This window comes from Clupea harengus, chromosome 20 (genome assembly GCF_900700415.2).
Source record: "Clupea harengus chromosome 20, Ch_v2.0.2, whole genome shotgun sequence".
NCBI lineage: Eukaryota > Metazoa > Chordata > Actinopteri > Clupeiformes > Clupeidae > Clupea > Clupea harengus.
The window spans coordinates 21,848,333-21,872,517 of NC_045171.1; the positions used below are offsets into that span (position 1 = coordinate 21,848,333).

Genomic DNA, 24,185 nt, shown 5'->3' on the forward strand with positions numbered 1-24,185 from the left:
GGATGCACTTTTAGGGGCTGTTCTTTTCATGCTTACTGCAGCTGGCCTGCCTAACACTACCTGCATCGTCTGCGTCTGTGCGTGCGTGTCTCTGTGTGTGTGTGTGCGTGTGCGTGTGCGTGTGCGTGTGCGTGTGCGTGTGCGTGTGCGTGTGCGTGTGCGTGTGCGTGTGCGTGTGCGTGTGCGTGTGAGTGTGAGTGTGAGTGTGAGTGTGAGTGTGAGTGTGAGTGTGAGTGTGCGTGTGCGTGTGCGTGTGAGTGTGTGTGTGTGTGTGTGTGTGTGTGTGTGTGTGTGTGTGTGTGTGTGCGTGCGTGCGTGCGTGCGAGTGTGAGTGTGAGTATGTGTGTGTGTGTGTTTGTGCGTGTGAGTGTGAGTATGTGTGTAAGTGTGTGTGTGTGTGCGTGTGAGTGTGTGTGTGTGTGTGCGTGTGTAAGTGTAAGTGTGTGCGTATGCGCGTGGTGTGTGACCCACTGAGGAGCCGACCTGTGAAGGATGATATTTATAACAGGAGGAGGCCTTGTGCTGATCACTCTAAATGGGATTTGATTGGGAGAAATATGATAGACCAAAATAGACCAAGGGCTGCTTGGCACTCACTCACACACACACACACACACACACACACACACACACACACACACACACACACACACACACACACACACACACACACACACACACACACACACACACACACACACACACACACACACAGCTTCTGGAGACACTCTCATCTCAGCACTCTGATCTTGTGTACAGTTACACACATACACACACACTTATAAACAGAGAAGGAGAGAGGAGGAGGAGGGATGAGAGAGAGAGAGAGAGAGAGAGAAGTAAAGTGCTATTTGGGGTGAGCTCTTAGGTTTCTTAAGGACACCCTTGTGCTCTCCATTGGGGGCCTATCCCCTGGGAGTGTGTGTGTGTGTGTGTGTGTGTTAGTCTGAACAACCCACTGAGACAGGCGCTTTACAAAGGTTGCCAACCACAAACCTCCTCCCCATCATCAGAGAGAGAGAGAGAGAGTGAGTCTGTGTGTGTGTGTGTGTGTGTGTGTGTGTGTTATGTTTGTATTTGTTGTGTTAGTGTAAATGAACGCCTGTCCAGTCTTCATTGAGAGGCACTGGCGCCAGGCTCTATAGTGACTGCTAACAGTAGACCTGACCAACAGCTCTATAGTGACTGCTAGCAGTAGACCTGACCAACAGCTCTATAGTGACTGCTAACAGTAGGGACCACCTGACCAACAGCTCTATAGTGACTGCTAGCAGTAGGGACCACCTGACCAACAGCTCTATAGTGACTGCTAACAGTAGGGACCACCTGGCCAACAGCTCTATAGTGACTGCTAACAGTAGGGACCACCTGGCCAACAGCTCTATAGTGACTGCTAACAGTAGGGACCACCTGACCAACAGCTCTATAGTGACTGCTAACAGTAGGGACCACCTGGCAACAGCTCTATAGTGACTGCTAACAGTAGGGACCACCTGACCAACAGCCCATGCCATGAAAAAGACCAAATCAAATGACAAAAGCGTTTCCTTTGTTGTGACATCTGAAGTCAAACAGCGGTTTGGTGAAGCCTGTAAATGCTGTCTGACCAAACTGTGGTGGTTTCTAGTCTCGGTATTATTGAAACGGACCGAGCCTCGGCTCCACCGGAGAGGAACGGCGAGCTGGTGAGAGACATACCTAGAACCCTTACCCTTACCTAGAACAGGACACAAGGACAAAGGGCTGGTGGGAGACATACCTAGAACAGGACACAAGGACAAAGGGCTGGCCGCAGATCCCTGGAGAGCCAACTAACATCTAGGCCTATATAAACCCATATATTGACATACATATCGAGTCTTCCGTTGCTATAACTAGATACTGGATGCGTCCGATTAAGAGCTCTTTAGTCTGATTTACCTGCGAATAGCGATCTGTGCTAATATCGCTTGACCCGTGGTAGCCTGAGGTGGAGAGCTATGGGCTATGAGATCTGTCACAACAAATCCATGAAGCTTAAAGGGCCTGAACCGCAGATTCACAGCTGGGTGTATGTGGCTCTATACCGGTATCGGATTGTGCCTCTTAACTGTCAGCGCCCGGTTCCCCGGATCAATGATTCACGCGTTTGTGAAATGTGAACCCATCTACTCACCCACACAAACTACCGCGCAGCCGACGCTGAGCAACCACATCAGCAGCGGCCCGGGGGCTGCCATACTCCGAGTCACCTCACCAGAACATGTTATTCTTTTGTCATCTCCGCTCAGACTTCATAGGCGCTCGCTTTGCTGAAGAATCCCTGCGGTGTGCGGTCGACATGAAGCCCGTGTTTCTGGCGTTAAACGGGTGCGTCCGCTGATGAATGCGGGTCTGAGGGTAGGTTGAGAGTAGAGTATGAGGTGACGTTTGTCCACACAGTGCTTGTCAGCGGTAGGAAAACAAAGTAGCCCCAGCGCTCAGTAGCAGCAAAACCAATAGCCTGCACGCTGGGGAAATAACTTAACTGCACCGTGAGAACAGTTCAAGTAGTCGTCTTCATTTAATGTAAAACTGATTCAACTTTCCCGACATAAAGCTTGTGCCTATTTTATTTCCCGTTCCTCAGGCTGCTTCCACCTTCTCTGTGAGATCCTCAGCTCCTCATCCTCCGTTCAGCAGCTAGGTGCTTGAGTGATGGGCTGCTCCTTCGGACGCGATGCCCGATCCGCCGCTCCGAGACGCTGCACGTCAGTGCATGTTCCGATCATTCCTTCCCATCAGAACATTTAATAAATTAACTGCACATTGCAGCATCGAGATGAAGTCAAACACCAGCCACAGTTAAATGCTACATGGCACAGAAAAAAAATGTATAACCAACCAATAGAAAACCAACTCTGCGGACACTAACACCAAATCAAGCCAGTTGGCCTATGCAAGCTTTGTAGCTGCAGATGTGGGTATAAAGGTTAAAAAGCTGTGGCGATTCCATGGAACTCAGTGTAGTTTCCGATTTAAATGCGCATAAAGCAGACTGTTCCTTCTCATCTCCTGCCCAGAAACAGCTCTCGAAATGCAGTGCAGTGAAGACGTCCAATACTGCCCCCTCATGGATGGAGGCTGCACTGCACCACTCAATGTTAAATATATGATTAAGCGCTGGTTGAAGCACTCCACAAGAAGAACCAGCTACGCTGACATTAGATGACGTATTTATCTTTCATGTACTATAATTTATGGTCTATAATATGACATTGTTAAAGGCCTAACGATACACTCTTAGACACATCTCCCCCTGAAACGTGCATGTAATTACTCGAACAAACGTGGACAAAAGAAAGATATACCACATTTTTATTTCAAATTTCATCTGGATTTCTCAAAGTGCAGAAAAACATTCTATCTACGAGTAGTAAAAGGCACCGCTGGGATTCGAACCCAGGATCTCCTGTTTACTAGACAGGCGCTTTAACCAACTAAGCCACGGCGCCGTTGTTTCATCACTTCGAAAATCGCGGTTAATAAGGTCAAAGCCACAATCTAGGATTACGTGGCAATGTGTTCGTGTCCAAAGCAGTTTATAAATCATTCTTTCTATAAATCTTGTACAAACAGCTTGCTGTCTTCAAAAGCAAGGAGGTGGGACTGGTATATATGTCGTTGGTGCTTTCAGTCGACAGAAAACGCATTTGGTGGTGGAGTCCGACTCCATTCGGAAGACGGAGAAAGACCTCGCACACTCTTCACACTGGAGAGAAACGCACATAGTTAATTGTGTTAGATTTGATATCAGTATGCCATTGTATTACATTACCCAATGTGTTACATTAGCAATCTTCAAATTCGGATGTAACACAGCGATTACAAAAAACTAGCACAGAGCCCGGGCTACTGCTATAGTTTGTTAACGTTAGCACGTGTAGGGCTAATGTTGACACTATCTGTTCAAAACTCGAATGAATTACTGTCATTTCTAAACTCTAGGTTAACTTATATCGCAGTGTTTGTGTTTGCCCTTTCTCCGTCCAAGCAATGAGACCACGCTCAAACACACAGATAGGCTCCTCTCTTGAAGACAGCGTAAGAAACAGTGGAAGTTTAGTGTCCGAGTTTTGTATTACATCGGAACAGCTTCTTCCCCCACGCACCTTCATGATCTGGTACCCCCCGGCCTGGGTCCGCCGGGTCTCGATCACGGCCGGTATCTCCTCAGTGTGTTCAATATTCCACAGACGCACGGTTGTGTCCTGGGACACAGAACACAACACACTCAGGTCAACCAGGAAACACACAACACACACACAGGCCGACCAGGAAACACACAACATGCATAGGCCAACCAGGAAACACACAGGTCAACCAGGAAACACACACGGGCCAACCAGGAAACACACAACACATTACATCAAACGATTTTGTTCATATTACAGCCAATATCTGGATTAATATTGCTCTTAAGCAAACACTGTTGAACTATACCGCTCTCTCTCTATACATATGTGTGTATAGTCTGATAATATTTGACTACTGAGAGGGGGTTGCCGCCTGCTATCACTGATGTGCCTCGAAGGCAACCCCCCTCTAATCTGTGTTGTGATTGGTTGCAGCAGGGCCGGTGTGGGTGAGTGACTCACCTTAGAGCAGGACACCACCCACTTCTTGTCTGCACTGATGGCAACATCCATGACCCAGTCCATGTGGCCCTGCGTACACACGAACACACACACACACACACACACACACACACACACACACACACACACCACACACACACACACACACACACACACACACACACACACACACACAGGGTGGATGGACTTTACAAACACACTCTGGGTTAGGTTTTCATCATTCACTAAAACCATCATGACCATCAGACTCTCATCTGCCCTGATCCGGCTCAGCTCTGGCTCACTTCCGGCTCATGTAGGGCGTTACCTTGAGCAGGAGGAGCTTACAGATGGCCCTCATGTCCCACACAGCCACTGTGCGGTCATAGGCTCCAGACACCAGCAGAGCAGCTGAGGAGGGCAGACATACTCACGGTCACATATATAGTATATGAATCTCATTATCACACAAACATACTCACGGTCACATTGATATGAACCTTAGTATCACTCAAACATACTCACGGTCAAATTGATATGAATCTTAGCATCACCTTACAGATTAATTCACACTAACGTTATTAACACTCAGGCCACACTCAGGCTCATTCAGCTACATTTGACTACACCATACTGCAGACCTTAAAAACAGTAATAAAAACCTATATATTGCTGGTTTAAAGCTCATTAAATGGTCTGTTTGTCAACAAAAGACCCTATTTTAACTGGGGGCCTGCCTCCTGGCCATGGTCATGACACAACAGCACGAGAGGGCCAGCGCATAGAGAGGCCTCACCGTCGTCTGAGAACATGCAGGAGCTGACACAGCCGTCATGGCCGATGTTGTGCCCTTCACCACCCTGGGAGCGGAACGTTCCCGTGGTAACGTCCCACAGCTGCAGTGTCTTATCCCAGGAGGCCGTGCACAGGTAGCGGCCATCTTTGGTGAAGCAGCAGTTGGAGATGACGTTGGTGTGGGAGCTGCAGAGAGAGAGGATGGAGGTCAGAGACACACTAATGCGTAGAGGGACTAGGGTCATATGGGGAGAAAGAGGCCTCATCTGGTGATGGAGATGGTTGTGTGTGAGGTGAGAGAGGCCTCACTTGGTGTTGGGTAGGGTTGTGTGTGAGGTGAGAGAGGACTCACTTGGTGTTGGGTAGGGTTGTGTGTGAGGTAGGAGAGGCCTCACCTGGCGATGGAGAGGGTAGTCTGGCGTGAGTTCAGGTCCCAGAGTTTGATGCTCTTGTCTGCGGACACGGTGGCCACGTGCCGGTCCAGGGGGTCGAAGCAGCACCGGGGGATCGTAGACTTGTGGTGGCCTGCCAGAGGAGTCACAACCAATCAGGGATGCTCTACCAGACAGTCCCAACATACACCAGCCAATCAGGGAGGCTCTACCAGACAGTCCCAGCATACACCAACCAATCAGGGATGCTCTACCAGACAGTCCCAGCATACACCAGCCAATCAGGGATGCTATAACCAGACAATCCCAGCATACACCAACCAATCAGAAGAGCTCATGTTCACTACAGTGCTATACTGCTGTACTGTTTTACTTGCAGTGTTCCTTCAGGCATACATGTCAACCCCTTTAGAGGCAACCTGTAGAATCCTCTGGAACAATCTGTACAATCCATAGAAAACTTGGAACGAGGACAAGCGAAGGATATTTTGCGAGGAAACAAGGAAATTGGTGGATTTTTGTATTGATTGTAGTGTCTATGTGTGTTAATGCGTAACTTTCTCGAAAGGCAGGCAAAACATTGTGAAACAGAAAGTCGTAAGATTTTATGTATACGCCCATAAGCACTTTACATGGGGGGAAATCTGTATAATGTATAGACAATCTGTTGAGTTGAGTTGAGTTGAGTACATACTGCCTCACCTGTGATGTAGGTGATATCTAGTCTTGTACTGCCTCACCTTTAATAAAGGTGATCTGCTTTCCCGTGTCGGCACAGGTGAGGTAGAGCCCGTTCTCTATGTCTGTGGCCGACGCCACTACCTCACCATCACCCGACACACTGCACGATGTCAGCAGGCCACCCTGTGGGGCAGACCACTGGAAAACACACACACACACACACACACACACACACACACACACACACACACACACACACACACACACACCAACATGCTATAAACAGATGCAACACAGAATCAGAATGTAAACATATCTTCACAATAAACACATGACTAGCAGTGCTCAGTGCTGAGTGTGTGTTGGGGGGCTAGCATTAGACTCATTGAGTAGGGAGGGTACAGTTAGGAGAGGGGGCAGGGGCAGGGGCAGGGGCAGGGGCAGGGGCAGGGGCAGGGGGTTGTTAGCGCAGTACCAGTGTTTGTCCAGTCTCCAGATCCCAGGCCTGCAGAGTCTTGTCCCAGGACGCAGTGATCAGTCTGGACACACACACACACACACACACACACACACACACACACACACACACAGTCAATAATAGCACCTTGATAATCATCACTTCATTAATGGTTTCATTTTATAATGTATCTGCATATGTACATTGCAAGGAATAACTACAAAAAGATCAGAAAACCATCTCATCTCAAAGCATGGCAGGTACCTATACACACAGTAAGTGATCAAGGTTATTTATGCTATGCGCGTTCATATTTAATGTCTTCCTTCCATCTAAATATTAGAACACTAACTTAAGTATACTGAATATGGCCTATAGAGTCACTATGGGTATACTGAGTGCCTGTGATTGGCTGGTGGGCTACGCTGAGGCTGTGTGATTGGCTGGTGGGCTACGCTGAGGCTGTGTGATTGGCTAGAGTGCTTGCTGTAATGGCTGATCACTTCAGAGGACTCAGATCATCTCAGGACTCTATTACATGACTTATGTTGCCTAGCAACAGTGCATGCATGGAAGGAGAGGCAAACAAAGGGCCTCTGATGAGGGGCCTCATGAGGGGGAGGGGAACCACAGCCGCGTGTGTGTGTGTGTGTGTGTGTGTGTGTGTGTGTGTGTGTGTGTGTGTGTGTGTGTGTGTGTGAGAGAGAGAGAGAGAGAGAGAGAGAGCGAGCGAGAGAACACCCTGCACAATCTTCTCAAAATAAATGGGGCCCAGTTTCCCAGAAGCTTTAAAAAAAAAAATACAAACTCTGTAATTATGGGGGGAGAGGGAGAGTTCACAGCGCTGCTCCCTCCGTCATTCAAGCGCAGTCATGACCTAGTGCAGCTCTTAGGGAGCTGGGTCCGGACCCACACTCACCTGTTCTGGCATACTGAAGCAGTTACAGAGCCGGGTCCAGACCCACACTCACCTGTTCTGACATACTGAAGCAGTTACAGAGCCGGGTCCAGACCCACACTCACCTGTTCTTTTGAGGTATCAGGGCACACTGAGTGACAGGGGCAGTATGCCCCCTCTCAAACACACGCAGGGGTTCCCCCGACTCCACATCCTGCATAAGGACAGAAGGGTGTGTAGTCAACATCTCTCTCTATCTATCTTCAAACCAGACTGATTTTTGAAACAGACACACAACATGAATTAGTCTGATTATTAATTAATTAATTAATTAATTAATTAATTAAGTTCCTGCTGCCAGGCGTACCCAGAGGATGGCTGTCTTGTCGTAAGAGGAGGTGACAAGCTTCTGGTCGTTAAGTGCTAGCTGGCAGCTGCTGACGGTGTCTGTGTGACCACGCAGGACTTTGATGGGGATCTGTGGAAGACAGGCCAGGCTGAGAGCGGCGGCCACCAGCAGCATCTCTGCCTGCTCAGATGGCCAGACTCACACAATGGACTGCTGGATGAAAAGAGCTTGCAGTGACTGTACGGAGTTAGAGGTGTGAGTTATAGTTTCAGTTCAGGGTCAGTGTAGGTGCATTTCTGTTGGACAACAAGATGTTGTCTAATGCTCTCGTATGCATTTAAATTCGTTGAGTCTGGGCAGTAAACGCCGGAAACAGAAGAGTACAATGCACTGAGCACAGGGATAATAATGAGTAATGAGTATGAGTAATGTAGTATGAATAACGTCTGAGGAGTGAGGGTATGACTAACTCTGTGAAAAAAAAATCAAAACCGTCCGTGTTTCAGAGAAAACATGCTCATTTTTAGCGTTTAAAATGTAAAAAGGAATAAAAGGGAATGCTGCTCTCAATTCTAATTCAATTCTAATCAATAGCAGAAAACGTTGTGAGCCATATCGCCGAAAAATATTTAAACTATTCATTTATTAACTTCAGAGAGCGCCTAGAGAATGAGGCTCAGTACTTTATTGCGGTGGACAGACTGAAATGAGAAGTCCTTGGCTATCGATACCTGTGCGAGCGGATCATGTTCCCACACAGACTGTGTGTTGTCCTCGGTCTCCTCCTCTTCCTCAGCGCAGGGTTCGTCCAGCGCCAGGGGGTCCAGAACATTCTGGGCCATGTTAACTGCCATCGTTTCGTTCTTTATTGGTGTGAGGGTTTATCTTTAGTTCGTAGGCCTGAACTGTTACAACTCAATCGTACTTTGCTGAACTTGTTTTCCTTGAACAGAAAGCGTGTCCGGTTGTTGCCATGACGACGCGGACGTGATGACGTTACCTCCTTGCTGTTTGTCGCGCCGCTCCACTATCTGATTCATTTCCTACGCTGAATTAAGACTAATTAGTCCCTGATTATTTAAGAACCCGCTCCTGACTCCGGCAGGGGGTTGGCCTGTTACTGGAGCAGTTTTCTTTTTGAAGCTTAGCATAACATTTTAAGCCCTGAAAGTGTATTTTTTATTACTTTATTTATGTATGCATATTTTAAACAGAAATATTTACAATGGATTTATTGAGTCATTGATTGCTAGAAATGACACTATACCATGTAAAAGACTGTGTCACTCTTAAAAAACAGTAATTACAAATCCAAGTCATTATTAAAAAAAAAAAAAGCGAATTTATTAGCTAGAACCCAGTGATTGAATGTACACAATGCAACATAAGCCGTCTGTGCAGACAGCTCCTCCACTTCCCTCGGTAGTCTGTGCTGTGGGGGGTCTGTGTCAGGGTCCCAGAGAGATCCAGAGAGACCCATAGAGATCCAGCGAATTACACCACACCTGTCAGCTACACCTTCCCTCTGATGCTCTTTAACCTGGAGAGAGAGAGAAGAAGGAGGAAGAGGAGGAGGAGAGACATGCGTCACAAAACACATTCCTACTGAATAATATGTTTCTAAACGAGAGAGAGAGAGAGAGAGAGAGAGAGAGAGCGATAATTCATCACACTGATGTGTGTGCCTGAGTGTGAGAGAAACCGGAGGCAAGTAGTTCGAGCTGGGTGTGTGTGTGTGTGTGTGTGTGTGTGTGTGTTTGATTTTCTCCTGACCTCTTTAGCAGCTCCTCGGTGTCCACATCTTCACCTTCATCATCGTCGCTGTCAGACGAGCTGCTGGGCGACTCGTCTCTCTTCTCTCTCTTCTTCTTCTTCTTTTCTTTCACTTTCTGCTTTTTCTGTTTCTTCTGTTTCTTCTTGTGCTGAAACACAACTTTAGTCAGAACGACACACACACAGCAGACAACGGGCAGTGTGTGTGTGTGGGTGTGTGTGTTAGTGTGTACCCTGTGTCAGGACGACACACAGCAGATAACAGGCAGTGTGTGTGAGTGTGTGTGTGTGTGTGTGTGTGTGTGTGTGTGTGTGTGTGTGTGTGTGTCACATTCACATGACACTATGCTACTGGTAATGTAAACATAAATGTAACCTTGGCAACACCAAAGGTTCTTACTGTACAGGAACAACTGCATAACCAGAAGTAAAGTTCTAATGTTAATTATGTAGCAGATCATGTCATTGCCCTGATACTGCTTTTATTTCAGGAGGAAACCAAAGTCACTGATTGACTGCAACATTAAGATGAAGGCTCAGATTCCAGCTCAGATTCCAGCCTCCATGTCTTTTCCAGTGTGTGGCAGAACAACAGAGGGACGGCTTTCTAAATCAAAGGTTTTTTTCTTTGGACTGAGAGGGGACTGTTGCTCAGAATGTGTGATGTCACACATTGGGACATGGGTTTCCATGGTGATGCGGTTGCCGTGCTACCTACCTTCTTGTCCCTCTTGTGTTTGTGTTCCTTCTTGGCTTTACGGTTCTCTTTGCTCCTCCCACTCGGCCTCTCCTCCCTCAGCCAGGGAAAACCTTCACACACACAACAAAACAAACACAAACACACACCTCAGACTTCTGAAAGACGATTAACTCACACTCTCTCACACTCACACACACACACAAACACAAACACACACCTCAGACTTCTGAAGACGATTAACTCGCACTCTCTCTCACTCACACACACACACACACAAACACACACCTCAGACTTCTGAAAGACGATTAACTCACACTCACACACACACAAACACAAACACACACCTCAGACTTCTGAAAGACTATTAACTCACACTCACACACACACACACACACACACACACACACACACACACACACACACCTTCACCTGCTTCTCAAGTGAGACCATTTACACACGCACACGCAGACACACACACACCTTCACGTTCCTCTGCCTCTCAAGTGAGACCATTTACACACGCACACGCAGACACACACACAGGCAGGCAGACACACACACACACACACACACACACAAACAGACACACAGACACACACACAGTGTTGGCTCTCTGTACTGACCTGTTGGAGTGGGAGGAGGCAGCTTCGGCCCAAACTCCTCCTCCTCCTGTCCTCCATCTTTGCGGCTGGCAGTGGAGGGGGGGGCCACACCCCGCTCCTCTGACACAACACGCCCTGACCAGCACAGCAGAGGTTAAAGACAGGGTTACAACTCATACACAGACACACAGACACACTGCGTTGTGTGGTGCATATATTGTGTGGTATGTAGTGTGTTTTGTGTGGTATGAAGTGTGTTGTGGTGTGTGTGTAGTGTGTATTGTGTGGTGCATATGTTGTGTGGTATGAAGTGGTGTGTGTGTAGTGTGTATTGTGGTGTGTGTGTGTAGTGTGTATTGTAGTGTGTGTGTAGTGTGTATTGTAGTGTGTGTTTGTGTAGTGTGTATTGCGGTGTGTGTAGTGTGGTGTGTGTATTGTATTGTATTGTATATTGTGGTGTGTAGTGTGTATTGTGGTGTGTGTGTGTGTATTGTGGTGTGTGTAGTGTGTATTGTGGTGTGTATTGTATTATGTGTGTGTTGTAGTGTGTATTGTGGTGTGTGTACACACCTGTGGCGGTGCTGGTGCCTTGCAGGTGTGTGGGCAGGGTTGGGGGTGGAGCAGTGGGTGTGGCCTGTGGGATGCTGCTGAAGCTGATAGGCCCTGACGTCTGAGCCCCCGCCCTCTCTGTCTCCTCCTCTTCCTCCTGGCCTTCATCGCTCTCGTCTGAGGAAGAGGACCTCTCGTCGGACGAGCTGAAGATGGCTTTGAACAGGTCCATGGGTGGCCTACTGTCCTCCGCCTCCTCCTCCTCCTCTTCCTCCTCCTCTTTCTCCCTCTTCTCTCCATTGTCCGTCTGCTCTTCCTCTTTGACCTGAAACAGCACAGATAGACAGATAGACAGAGTCAGACAGACAGCCAGACAGACAGACAGACAAAGGTAGACAGAGACTGACAGAGAGACAGAGAAAGACACAGACCCTCCACTCTACCCTCCACTCTACCCTCCACCTGTGCCACTCTACCCTCCACCTGTGCCAGTCATACTACTCCACCTGTGCCAGTCATACTACTCCACCTGTGCCAGTCATACTACCCCACCTGTGCCACTCACACTACTCCACCTGTGCCACTCATACTACTCCACCTGTGCCAGTCACACTACTCCACCTGTGCCAGTCACACTACTCCACCTGTGCCAGTCACACTACTCCACCTGTGCCAGTCTCTACCCTCCACCTGTGCCAGTCACACTACTCCACCTGTGCCAGTCACACTACTCCACCTGTGCCAGTCTCTACCCTCCACCTGTGCCAGTCTCTGCCCTCCACCTGTGCCAGTCACACTACCCCACCTGTGCCAGTCTCTACCCTCCACCTGTGCCACTCATACTACACCACCTGTGCCAGTCATACTACTCCACCTGTGCCAGTCATACTACTCCACTGAACACAGCCATCCATCCCAGAGAGAGAGATTGACATCTTTATGAGGACACAGAGTGTGAGTGTCACAAAGAGGAAGTGATTAAAACACCCAAGACTAGCTAATAATAACTTTCAGTTTCTACTTTCTATTTTTCCCTGTGTGGCGTGTGTGTGTGTGTGTATGTGTGTATGTGTGTGTGGTGTCGTCTGGCATGTTTGTGATCTTATTTCTGGCAGATCAGTAAGAGCGCGTGTTTGTGTGTGTGTGTGTGTGTGTGTGTGTGTATGTGGTGTCGTCTGGCATGTTTGTGATGTTATTTCAGGCAGATCAGTAAGCGCGCGCGTGTGTGTGTGTGTGTGTGTGTGTGTGTGTGTGTGTGAGAGACATCTAGTTTACTTGAGCTATAAATATAGATGAGTCTTTCAGCATCTAAAGCTTCTCACTTTCGTGGTTCAAGGAGAGAGTAAGAAGACATAGTTCTGTCCAACTGAAAAATGATCCTGTGATGAAGATGATGATGTGTGTGTGTCAGAGTTTGTGTGTGTTGTCTGTTGTCTGTCTGTCTGTCTGTCTGTCTGTCTGTCTGTCTGTCTGTCTGTCTGTCTGTCTGTCTGTCTGTCTGTCTGTCTGTCTTCATACCTCTGTTTTGATGAGGGGTGTCTCTGTGGGGGGGCGTGACGCTTCGCTGCGAGCCTCGCTGATGAGCGCACTGAGGGGGTCCTTCTGGCCTGCAGGGGGCGCCGACGGCGACATGTCCCAGCGGGAACGCTTCCCCGAGTCAGGGGGTTTGGAGGAGGAGGAGGAGGAGGAGGAGGCTGGGGGGAGAGGAGTCATGTGAGCCGGACACACAGATCTCCATCGAAACACATATGAGACTGATGGACATGTGGCGGACTACTAGAGACATGGAGGAACACTGGGGGAGAGAGAGAGCGAGGCGTTCACTCTTTTGCGCTAAACAGTCACAACAGTCTGACTTTTCCACAGAGAAATAATGGAAATCATCTGACATGAACAGCAGTGTGAACAGCGCCTAAGACTAACCAAGGCAACACTGAGACTGATGGAGCAGAGATGACATGGGGTCAAAATAAGAGATAGATCTACACCCTGTATGTGTCTGTGTGTGTCTCTGTGTGTGTGTGTGTGTGTGTCTGTGTGTGTGTGTGTGTGTCTGTGTGTGTGTCTCTGTCTGTGTGTGAGTATGCAGGTGTGTGTGTGAGTATGCAGGTGTGTGTGAGTATGCAGGCGTGTGTGTGTGTGTGTATGTGTGTGCGTGTGTTGGTCTGAATGAAGGTAAATGAGTACCCTGTCTGTGTGTTGTGAGTGTGTGTGTGAGTGTGTACCGTGTGTACAGCTGGCTGTTGGGTCCACGGTGAGGAAGTTGAAGACGGAGAAGCGATCTCTCTTCACCTTGGGCATGCCCACCAGACCGGACCTGAGAGACACACACACACACACACACACACACACACACACACACACACACACACACACACACACACACACACACACACACACACACACCACACACACACACACACACACACACACACACACACACACACACACACACACACACACACACACACACACACACACACACACAAGATTAACCAGGCGTGCGCGTGTGTGAAAGAGAGAGCATCAACATTCTTAAGATCTAAAAAAAGTACAATCATTCTGTGGGTAGCTCTAAAAGGTGATTGTGTGAGTGTGAGTTTGTGTGAGTGTGAGTTTGTGTGAGTGTGAGTGTGAGTGTGTGTGTGTGTGTGTGTGTGTGTGTGTGAGAGTGAGTGTGTGTGTGTGTGTGTGTGAGAGTGAGTGTGTGTGTGAGTGTGAGTGTGAGAGTGTGTGAGTGTGAGAGTGTGTGTGAGTGTTACGACCCTGTGGGTCTGCCTATGTATTTTTGCCGGTGCTTCTGTTTTGTCTTGTGTGTCTTGCAGGTGGGTTGGTGCGTAGTTGATTGGGGCTCTAATCCCATTGGGCCTATAGAAGTCCCGGCCCTTTAAAAGCGTCCGGGATTCCATCATACGGGGCTTGCTTTCGGATCGTGCTTTTCTGTCGTCTGCCACCACTCGTTGCCGCTAGGCCCAGCCTCGGGCCTTGCCCGCGCCACTAACATCATGTGTGCTACTCACCGGAGTGAGAGACCGGGAGAGAGTGCCAGGCTGTTGAGGCCTGTTCGCGAAGCCTTGTGTTTTTTGCTTGTTACGTTATTTTTGAGCCTTAGTTTAATTAATTTATTCTTTGTCCAATAAATTCACGGTTATTTTTATTCCGTTGTCTGCCCGTGTTTTAAAATATTTGTCATGTCCTAAAGCCCTAGACAGGGACGTGACAGTGTGTGTGAGTGTGAGTGTGTGAGTGTGAGTGTGAGTGTGAGTGTGAGAGTGTGAGTGTGAGTGTGAGAGTGCGAGAGTGTGAGGTACCCGGGGTAAGGGTCCGGCACGTTGAATCTCTTGCACAGGAGTTTGTCTGGATGCCACTCAAACGTGTCTCTGGTCAGTTTGCCAAACATCTTCATCTTCACTGCAGCCTGCTTATCATCCACATCATTCTGTTCACGCACACACACACGCACACACACACACAATTTTAAAATATGAGACACACACTGTTCATGGCAGATATGCTGAATATGCTGAAATATCAACTTAAAATGGAAAATAAATCTAATTACAAAAACAATTAGTGTTAGTGTGTGTGTGTGTCTGTGTCTGTGTGTGTGTGCAGTCTCGATGCACGAATGACTTCTGCTAGTGTACGTATGTATGTGTGTGTGTGTGTATGTGTGTGTATGTGTGTGTGTGTGTGTGTGTGTGTGTGTGTGTGTGTGTGTGTGTGTGCAGTCTTGATGCACTGATGACTTGTGTGAGGTAACATGATTAAGGGGAGCTGTGAGGTGAACTGTTTCCCTGTAGTCATGGAGACCTCCAGCATCACTAGACTACCCCGTAGTTATGGAAACCTGCAACATCACTAGGCTGCCCTGTTGCCACAGAAACCTGAAGCATCACTAGGGCACCCCGTAGTCATGGAAACCTGAAGCATCACTAGGGCACCCTGTAATCATGGAAACTTGCAGCTTCCAGTAGTAAAGCAAACTTGCAATGCTTGCATTTGTATGTGTGTGTGTGTGTGTGTGTGTGAGTGTGTGAGTGAGAGTGTGTGTGAGTGTGTGAGTTAGTGTGTGTGTGTGTGTGTGTGTGTGTGTGTGAGTGAGTGAGTGTGTGTGTGTGTGTGAGTGAGTGAGTGTGAGTGTGTGTGTGTGTGTGTGAGTGAGTGAGTGAGTGAGTGAGTGTGAGTGTGTGTGTACCAACATAGGTGTGAGTGTGTGTGTGTACTAACCTCCGTGTCTCGTGGCACTTCCACGGTGTCATCATTGTCCGCCTGTCGGCTGCGTGTGAAGCGACTGGAGAGGGCGGAGCTACTGGGCTGATAGAGCAGAGCTGCCCTCACAAACTCGTCCCGCTCACGCCCGCGCTCCCACTCCGTCATACACACATCCAGACTCTGCTCCAGCGCATCTGATACCACACACACACACACACACACACACACACACACACACACACAGGTGAACACAAACTCGTCCCGCTCACGCCCGCGCTCCCACTCCGTCATACACACATCCAGACTCTGCTCCAGCGCATCTGATACCACACACACACACACACACACACACACACACACACACACAGGTGAACACAAACTCGTCCCGCTCACGCCCGCGCTCCCACTCCGTCATACACACATCCAGACTCTGCTCCAGCGCATCTGATACCACACACACACACACACACACACTCGTCCCGCTCACGCCCGCGCTCCCACTCCGTCATACACACATCCAGACTCTGCTCCAGCGCATCTGATACCACACACACACACACACACACCATATGTACAAACTCCTACACACGCCCAACTTCATCAGTCAGAACCTCCCCAAAAAATATCTTTCCCACACACATATTCTTAGAGAGGCACACACACACACACACACACACACACACACACACACACACACACACACACACACACACACACACACACACACACACACCACACACACACACACACACCCCCTTACCCTTGTGTCCCTTCCTGAGCAGGGTGAGGTACTGGTCGTAGCGCGCCTGCTTGTGAGGGATCATGTCAAACGGCTTGAATGTGTTCTTGGTGTCAGCTGTGGGGGCGCTCCAAGCAGCCAGAGCCAGGCTCTGCGGTTGGCTCTCTGGCGCCCCCTGCGGTTGGCTCTGGAAGCGACTGGACAGGGCCTGCAGGGCAGAGGCTTTGGCGGCTGCCACCACTGCGGCCCGACCCGTTTCAGAGGTCAAGTCTGGACGGTTCCGACCCGTTTCAGAGTTCAAGTCTGGGTGGCTCTGCTTTTCTTCGGCCGCCTGACGGACACGAGACAGCTTATCCTGATCCTCGGGACGCAGCAGCTCAAACACAGAGCTGGGACCTGCAGCACGCGCGCGCACACACACACACACACACACACACACACACACACACACACCACACACACACACACACACACAAGATAAGTTCCAGTATTCTCACTAATGCAAAGCTGTAGCTGTGAAAAAATGGTTGGTCAATTTTAAGAATGAAAACAAAACATGAAACTCACATACAAACACACACACACAAACACACATGCACACTCACATACAAAAAAACACACACACACACACACGCCCGGGCACACGCATAAAACAACACACACACACACTCACAAACACACACACACTCACAAACACACACGCACTCACACACACACATGCATTCACACACTCACACACACACACTCACAAACGCACACACTCACAAACACACACACGCACTCACACACACACACGCGCACACACACACAGGTACCTTGTAGTGACGTCTCTCCCAGGAGTTCCCTCCTGTGAGCGGAGTCCAGCTGGTGTCGGCCAATCTCCTGTGCGGGCTGCGTCATGTGACCCTTAGACTCCCGGAGCGCCGCGGCCACCACGGGGCTGACCCCACTCATGTCCGCCGCGGGGCGGAAGTAGTGCACGGGCCGGTAGCCACGCGGCAACACCGGCGGAGGAAACACCTGAGGGGGGGGCAGGACAGGTGTGTCAGGAGGGCATGTGGCATCAGATGGGTGAGGAGTGTTAAGTGTGAGGATGAGGGGAGGAGGGGATGAGTGTGAGGATGAGGGGATGAGTGTGAGGATGAGTGTGAGGATGAGTGTGAGGATGAGGGGATGAGTGTGAGGATGAGTGTGAGGATGAGTGGATGAGTGTGAGGATGAGTGTGAGGATGAGTGTGAGGATGAGTGATGAGTGTGAGGATGAGTGTGAGGATGAGTGTGAGGATGAGTGTGAGGATGAGTGTGAGGATGAGTGTGAGGATGAGTGGATGAGTGTGAGGGTGTGTGTGTGTGTGTGTACCGTTTTAGAATCCTCGGTCTCGGAGGCCAGAGTGAAGCCCTCCAGGATCTTCCCCAGGTAAGCAGCATCCTTCTTAGGGTCTGAGAGACAACAGCAGAGAGACACAGAGACACAGCTTAGGACACCACACACCTGGCCCACACGACCAACGACAGGGGTGTGTGTGTGTGTGTGTGTGTGTGAGTGTGTGTGTGTGTGTGTGTGAGTGTGTGAGTGTGGGTGTGTGTGTGTCTCACCATTCTTCTTCTTCTTCTTCTTCTTGTACTGCTGGGGGGCGGTCCACCCGAAGAGGCCGTCCCCTGGCTCCTCCCCTCCCAGTATGGTGTCGTAGTTGGACATGGCGTCTTTGTGGTACACCTCTTCATCATCATCCTCTTCCATCGCACCAACACCAAACGCCTGCAACGCACACACACCTACATCACTATCCATTACACCCGTCCCATGCCACACACACACACTTATATCACTATCCATTACACCCATCTCATGCCACACACACACACACTTATATCACTATCCATTACACCCGTCCCATGCCACACACACACGCACACACACATACATACATACATACATCCATTACACCCTTCCCCTGCCACACACACACACACACACACACACACACACACACACACACACACACACTTATATCACTATCCATTACACCCGTCCCATGCCACACACACACGTAAACACATACATACATCCATTACACCCTTCCCCTGCCACACACACACACACAAACACACAAACACACACACACACACACACACACAACACACACACACACACACACAGACACACACACACACAGACACACACACAACACACACACACCTGCCCTGCGACTCCTCCCCGGCGTGTGGCTGCCCTTGGTCCAAACAGGCTGGTGGTTCTGTCGGAGTCGAGGGTGAAGAGGTTGAAGTGCCCCCCCCTGGTGGCCCCCCCGGCGAGCGCTTTGCCGGGGTCCAGCCCTCGGTAGCCCAGGCCGTGGACGCCCTCCTTCACCGCAAAGTCCACAGGGGTCACGTCCTTAGGGGCAAAGGTCACATTCTCTGGAGCAAACTCATCATCATCGTCGTCGTCCTGTGAAAGATAGGAGGATAACGCGTTATCCCTTTACCCACACACACACACACACACACACACACACACACACACCACACACACACACACACACACACAACACATCTTCATCATCCTCTCCCTCACCTCCTCAGACTCGTCAGATCTCTTAGGAGGAAGAACACAGCCATAAGCCCTCAGCTCTGTACCTAAGACACAAAGGAGACACATCAATTACACACACAAGCAGCAGAACTGCAAGAAGTGCATAAGAAGATGAGCAGGAAAGAGTACAATTGAACACCAACATATGCATACGCACATATGCACACACACACACAGGTCTGATCACTCACTCACACACACACAGGGTCTGACATATACTCTCACACACACACACATATATATATATATATATATATATATATATGCACACTCTCTCACACACAAGTCTGACCTACACTCTCACACACACACACATATATATGCACACTCTCTCTCACACACACACACACACACACCCTTAAAGTGAGGGATACATCAGGGCCGCTGAGGTGTCCAGACATATAAAAACATTTGACAAAGCGGAGGCAAAGAACCTCACAACGCAAAGCATAACGTTAGTTTCCTCTGTGTACTGTTTATGCCCTAATGAAGTGGCCGGTGGGTATGTAGTTAGCCTATGTGTAGCATTAGCATACACGTGCATGTGCCTCATCCCCATACCGAAGCAGCCACACCCCAGTGAGCTGAATGACTTCAGGCCAGTCGCTCTTACATCACACATCTGTAAGACCATGGAATGACTGCTACTGCACATCATTAGACCCCAGGTACGCCATGCACTTGACCCGCTGCAGTTTGCCTACCAGGAGAAGGTGGGCATGGAAGATGCCATCGTCTACCTAATGCACAGGGCACACTCTTATCTGGACAAGGGGAAAGGTGCTGTGAGAATCATGTTCTTTGATTTCTGCAGTGCCTTCAACACCATCCAGCCCCTCCGACTGAGTGACAAGCTCGTGCAGATGGGTGTGAACGCCCACCTGGTATCCTGGATCACTGACTACCTGACGGAGAGGCCACAGTTTGTCAGGCTGAAAGACTGCGTATCTGAGACTGTGTTGTGCAGCACCGACGCTCCACAGGGGACTGTGCCCTCACCTGTCCTGTTCACCCTGTACACATCAGACTTCACCTACAACACGGAGTCGTGCCACATCCAGAAGTTCTCTGATGACTCTGCTGTTGTGGGATGTGTCAGGGATGGACAGGAGGGTGAGTACAGGAGCCTGGTGGACAACTTTGTGCAGTGGTGTAAGCATAACCACCTGCAGCTGAACGCCACCAAGACCAAGGAGATGGTGGTGGACTTTAGGAGGTCCCAGCCTCCTCTGCTACCAGTCTCCATCGAGGGGGTCAGTGTGGAGGTGGTCAACACTTATAAATACTTAGGAGTGCATCTGGACAGTAAACTGGACTGGTCAGCCAACATTGATGCAATCTACAAGAAGGGTCAGAGCCGGCTCTACTTCCTGAGGAGGTTGAGGTCCTTCAATGTCTGCAACAAACTCCTGCGCATGTTTTACCAGTCTGTGGTTGCCAGCGTCCTCTTTTATGCTGTGGTGTGCTGGGGAGGCAGCATAAAGAAGAGGGATGCAGGGCGACTAGACAGGCTGGTGAGAAGGGCAGGAGCTGTTGTGGGCACCGAACTGGACTGCCTCACAACGGTGGCGGAGAGAAGGACCCCGAGTAGGTTGCTGACTATCTTGGACAATGTCCACCACCCACTACACAGTACTCTCAACAGACAGGAGAAGCATATTCAGTGGCAGACTCCAGTCACTGTCATGCTCATCAGACAGGCTGAGGAAGTCCTTTGTCCCCAGGGCCGTTCAGCTGTATAACGCCACGCAGAAGGGGAGGGGGAGGGAGATGGACTTCTCTGCATGAGTCTACCTCAGTCTGCCCTTCTCTTCTCTTCTCATCTCTCATATACCACTGTCCATCCCTCTACTGGCTATACTAGCCCCTTGCACAGACTGAACAACTTATATCTCTTTGCACTATCCACACACACACACAAGCACAAGAACTTTGCACTATCCACATAAGCACATGAACACCATCTCTTTGCACTATCCATACTTGCAGCACAAGAACACTTTCCTCGTGGACATCAACACTTTCCCAATCTATGCATAATGTACCATAGGGTCAGATCCATTCCTGTATCTGTAAACACATCACTCCCTGTGAACATGTTCTGCCTATGTGTATGTGATTTATGTATGTACTGTATGTATGGATGGATGTCTGTGAGTTGCACAAGTGCATAAGTGTATAAGCTACTATGGATGACCTAAATTTCCCTCAGGATTAATAAAGTATCCATCTAAGTAGGTAGCCTATTTGTAACACACACACACACACACACACACACGTGTATGTAGGAAGCCTCTGTGTAACACACACACACGTATGTAGGTAGCCTATGTTTAACACACACACACACACACACACACACACACACACACACACACACACACACACGTGTATGTAGAAAGCCTATGTGTAACATTAGCACACAGGTGTATGTAGGAAGCCTATGTGTAACACACACACACGTATGTAGGTAGCCTATGTTTAACACACACACACACACGTGTATGTAGAAAGCCTATGTGTAACATTAGCACACAGGTGTATGTAGGAAGCCTATGTGTAACACACACACACACACACACACACACACACACACACACACACACACACACACACACACACACAGGTAGCCAGGTAACCAGGCTAGTCCTTCTTTCATTAGTCAAAGATAATGAAGGGTGAAATGAATTCCATTGTTTCTCCTAAACCCTTGCTAAGATTAATGCTAACTGTCTAATTCACGGTCTAATTCATCATTCATCATTAATGTTCGCCGTTTCTATATGTGCTTGCTATAGTTTCACTGACCTTGCTGACCTGCTTTGTCGCTGCGTACCTTCCTCTTCCTGACTCTTGGCCCCACCCCCTGTCCATCACGCCAGCCCATCTTCCTCAGCAACTGCACTCCAATTGAGGTCCTGAACACACACACACACACACACACACACACACACGTATACAGAGAAACACACACGCACGCACACACACACACACACACGAGAAACACACACAACACGCAGGTAATCACGCACGCGCGCACGCACGCGCGCACACACGCGCGCACACACACACACACACACGCACACACACACACACACACAAACACACGCATACAGAGAAACACACACAACACGCAGATAAACACACACAAATAACCAGATTAAGAGGCTTTGTCCAATGTAGTTATATGCGTAGTTATTTTGTATTACATTTTGTGTGTGTGTGTGTGTGTGTGTGTGTGTGTGTGTGTGTGTGTGTGTGTGTGTGTGTGTGTGTGTGTGTGTTACCTCGCGGGAGCCACCAGGTCCTGGAGGAGTGTTTCCCCTGGGATGGGGCCCCTCATAGCGCTGAGCTCACGGGCCTTTTTTTGGATCGGATCGCTGCGACCAGAACCAAAATCTGCTGTGGTGGTGATCTCACGAGGGGCGATGCCATGCTCACCGAGGTCCTACAGTACATCAGAACACACACAGACAGTCATTTGGGGCCTACAATACATCAGAACACACACGCGCGCACGCACGCACGCGCTCGCGCACACACACACACACACACACACACCAGCTCACACACACACACACACACACACACACACACACACACACACACACACACACACACAACCCAGCTCACACACATTCAACCCAGCTCACACACATTCAACCAAGCTCACACACATTCAACCAAGCTCACACACATTCAACCAAGCTCACACACATTCAACCAAGCTACCTCCTCATCCATGAAGTCCTGTGGCATGGCATTCTGCCTCTCCGCCTTCTGCTGTCGCGACGACACGAATGTCGACGGGGTCCAGCCTGCAGCAGAGACACCGTTATAGCCCTTTCACAACATCACCGCCTCTGAATTCAATTTAAACGATTACTTATACAGCTACGGGCGCTCGGACCTTCTTTGGAGCCTGCGGTGTTGAAGTATCCGGCAGAGAAGCCTCCGGTGAAGGCTCCGTGAAACCTCTGGAAACGGCCTTTCTCATCTTTGACTGTCTGCTCGTGCAACGGGACCGGCTTCCGAACAGGCTCGTCTGATCGATCAAAATATGGATCAACCAATATGGTCAACACAAAGGATCCTGACATAAAACTGACATGTAAAATAGTTTTGATTGACTTCAACATCACCACCAACAAGTACCTGTGAAGCGGGGCTTTAACTGGGAATCGACTATTATCTTTCACTTACTACGCGGCGTTCCCGTGTTAGCTAACTGTATAACTACAACGGCTTAAGTTAAATAACTCACACAAATCACTGTTTGTTGTTAAAGGAGCTTACTACAAAGCTAGCTGGCTTGGGTATAAATCCATGGATGCAGCATGAATCAAGTTACCCTAGCTATAGCTAACTCTCTAGCTAACCAGTGTCTAAAACCCGACGCTGCTGACTTAATGTTGGCCAACATTTAAGATAAATGATATGCACATATTTAAGTCTAAAGACAAAAACAACTGTAACTCTACCTTCTTCGAACGGCTCCAGAGGAGTACCATAAGTTACAAAGTCCTCATCACTGTCGCTGTCCGACGCCATGTTTACAGCACAGACGGTGGCCGATAAGCTCAAACAGTGTGATTTGCGTTTTGACTTGGATTAACAGCGGGGTTGTAGATTTAACCCCACCTGGTGATTCGGTATAGTTTCCCCAGATACCGGTATTACTTCCTCTGAACGTCCTCAGGACGCACGCAATGAATTTAGCAGGGGGTACTTCGTACAACAGCTCCCTTTATCTCAGCATATTGTCGACATTTATTCCAGATTTCACAGCAACGATCCTGCAGAGAGATGATACATCAGCATGCGGTTGAAATATTAGAGGCCTGTAG

At 49.1% G+C, this 24,185-nt stretch overlaps 3 protein-coding genes and 1 non-coding gene across 4 annotated transcripts in view; all 4 read right to left on the reverse strand.

The window, feature by feature from the left end:
• lrp3 (low density lipoprotein receptor-related protein 3) overlaps positions 1-2,238 on the reverse strand; it is a 10,331-nt gene extending 8,093 nt beyond the window's left edge. Inside the window, exon 1 of the mRNA XM_031586812.1 lies at positions 2,156-2,238. Coding sequence (XP_031442672.1) covers positions 2,156-2,219 — 64 coding nt within the window. The 5' untranslated portion in view covers positions 2,220-2,238. The remainder of the gene's footprint in view (positions 1-2,155) is intronic.
• A 1,081-nt stretch (positions 2,239-3,319) lies between these two features.
• Positions 3,320-9,418, reverse strand: LOC105901329 (WD repeat-containing protein 88). Its single transcript, XM_031586813.2, has 11 exons — positions 8,899-9,418; positions 8,186-8,296; positions 7,944-8,032; positions 6,939-7,002; positions 6,523-6,661; positions 5,786-5,915; positions 5,392-5,576; positions 4,924-5,006; positions 4,617-4,685; positions 4,131-4,229; positions 3,320-3,730 (listed from the first exon to the last, which is right to left on the reverse strand). Exons 1-11 carry the CDS (start codon positions 9,019-9,021, stop codon positions 3,608-3,610), a joined length of 1,215 nt encoding a protein of 404 aa, XP_031442673.1. The 5' UTR covers positions 9,022-9,418; the 3' UTR covers positions 3,320-3,607.
• On the reverse strand, positions 3,400-3,473 carry trnat-agu. The gene has a single exon. It is a non-coding gene; the product is annotated as a tRNA-Thr (tRNA).
• Positions 9,419-9,492: 74 nt separating the features above from the next.
• Positions 9,493-23,957, reverse strand: gpatch1 (G patch domain containing 1). Its single transcript, XM_031586814.2, has 20 exons — positions 23,820-23,957; positions 23,249-23,383; positions 23,071-23,156; positions 22,626-22,786; positions 22,147-22,256; positions 19,321-19,382; positions 18,946-19,194; positions 18,342-18,504; positions 18,106-18,185; positions 17,561-17,765; positions 16,767-17,141; positions 16,022-16,200; positions 15,103-15,230; positions 14,017-14,108; positions 13,310-13,485; positions 11,813-12,116; positions 11,264-11,377; positions 10,659-10,750; positions 9,941-10,089; positions 9,493-9,707 (listed from the first exon to the last, which is right to left on the reverse strand). The coding sequence occupies exons 1-20, from the start codon at positions 23,887-23,889 to the stop codon at positions 9,680-9,682; spliced, it is 2,958 nt and encodes a 985-aa protein (XP_031442674.1). The 5' UTR covers positions 23,890-23,957; the 3' UTR covers positions 9,493-9,679.
• Between the last annotated feature and the right edge of the window lie 228 nt (positions 23,958-24,185).

What these genes read in the sequence shown, in the direction of transcription:
- LOC105901329 (XM_031586813.2), bottom strand. Translation starts at nt 9,021, where the DNA reads ATGGCAGTTAACATGGCCCAGAATGTTCTGGACCCCCTGGCGCTGGAC. An exon ending in CTGATACCTCAAAAGAACAG is followed by an intron (nt 7,003 to 7,943) that starts GTGAGTGTGGGT and finishes GTGTGTGTCCAG; the next exon opens with ACTGATCACTGCGTCCTGGG. An exon ending in GTAAGCTCCTCCTGCTCAAG is followed by an intron (nt 4,686 to 4,923) that starts GTAACGCCCTAC and finishes GTGTGTACGCAG; the next exon opens with GGCCACATGGACTGGGTCAT.
- gpatch1 (XM_031586814.2), bottom strand. Translation starts at nt 23,889, where the DNA reads ATGGCGTCGGACAGCGACAGTGATGAGGACTTTGTAACTTATGGTACT. An exon ending in GACCTGGTGGCTCCCGCGAG is followed by an intron (nt 22,257 to 22,625) that starts GTAACACACACA and finishes GTGTGTGTTCAG; the next exon opens with GACCTCAATTGGAGTGCAGT. An exon ending in CGACAAAGCAGGTCAGCAAG is followed by an intron (nt 19,383 to 22,146) that starts GTCAGTGAAACT and finishes TTTGTGTCTTAG; the next exon opens with GTACAGAGCTGAGGGCTTAT.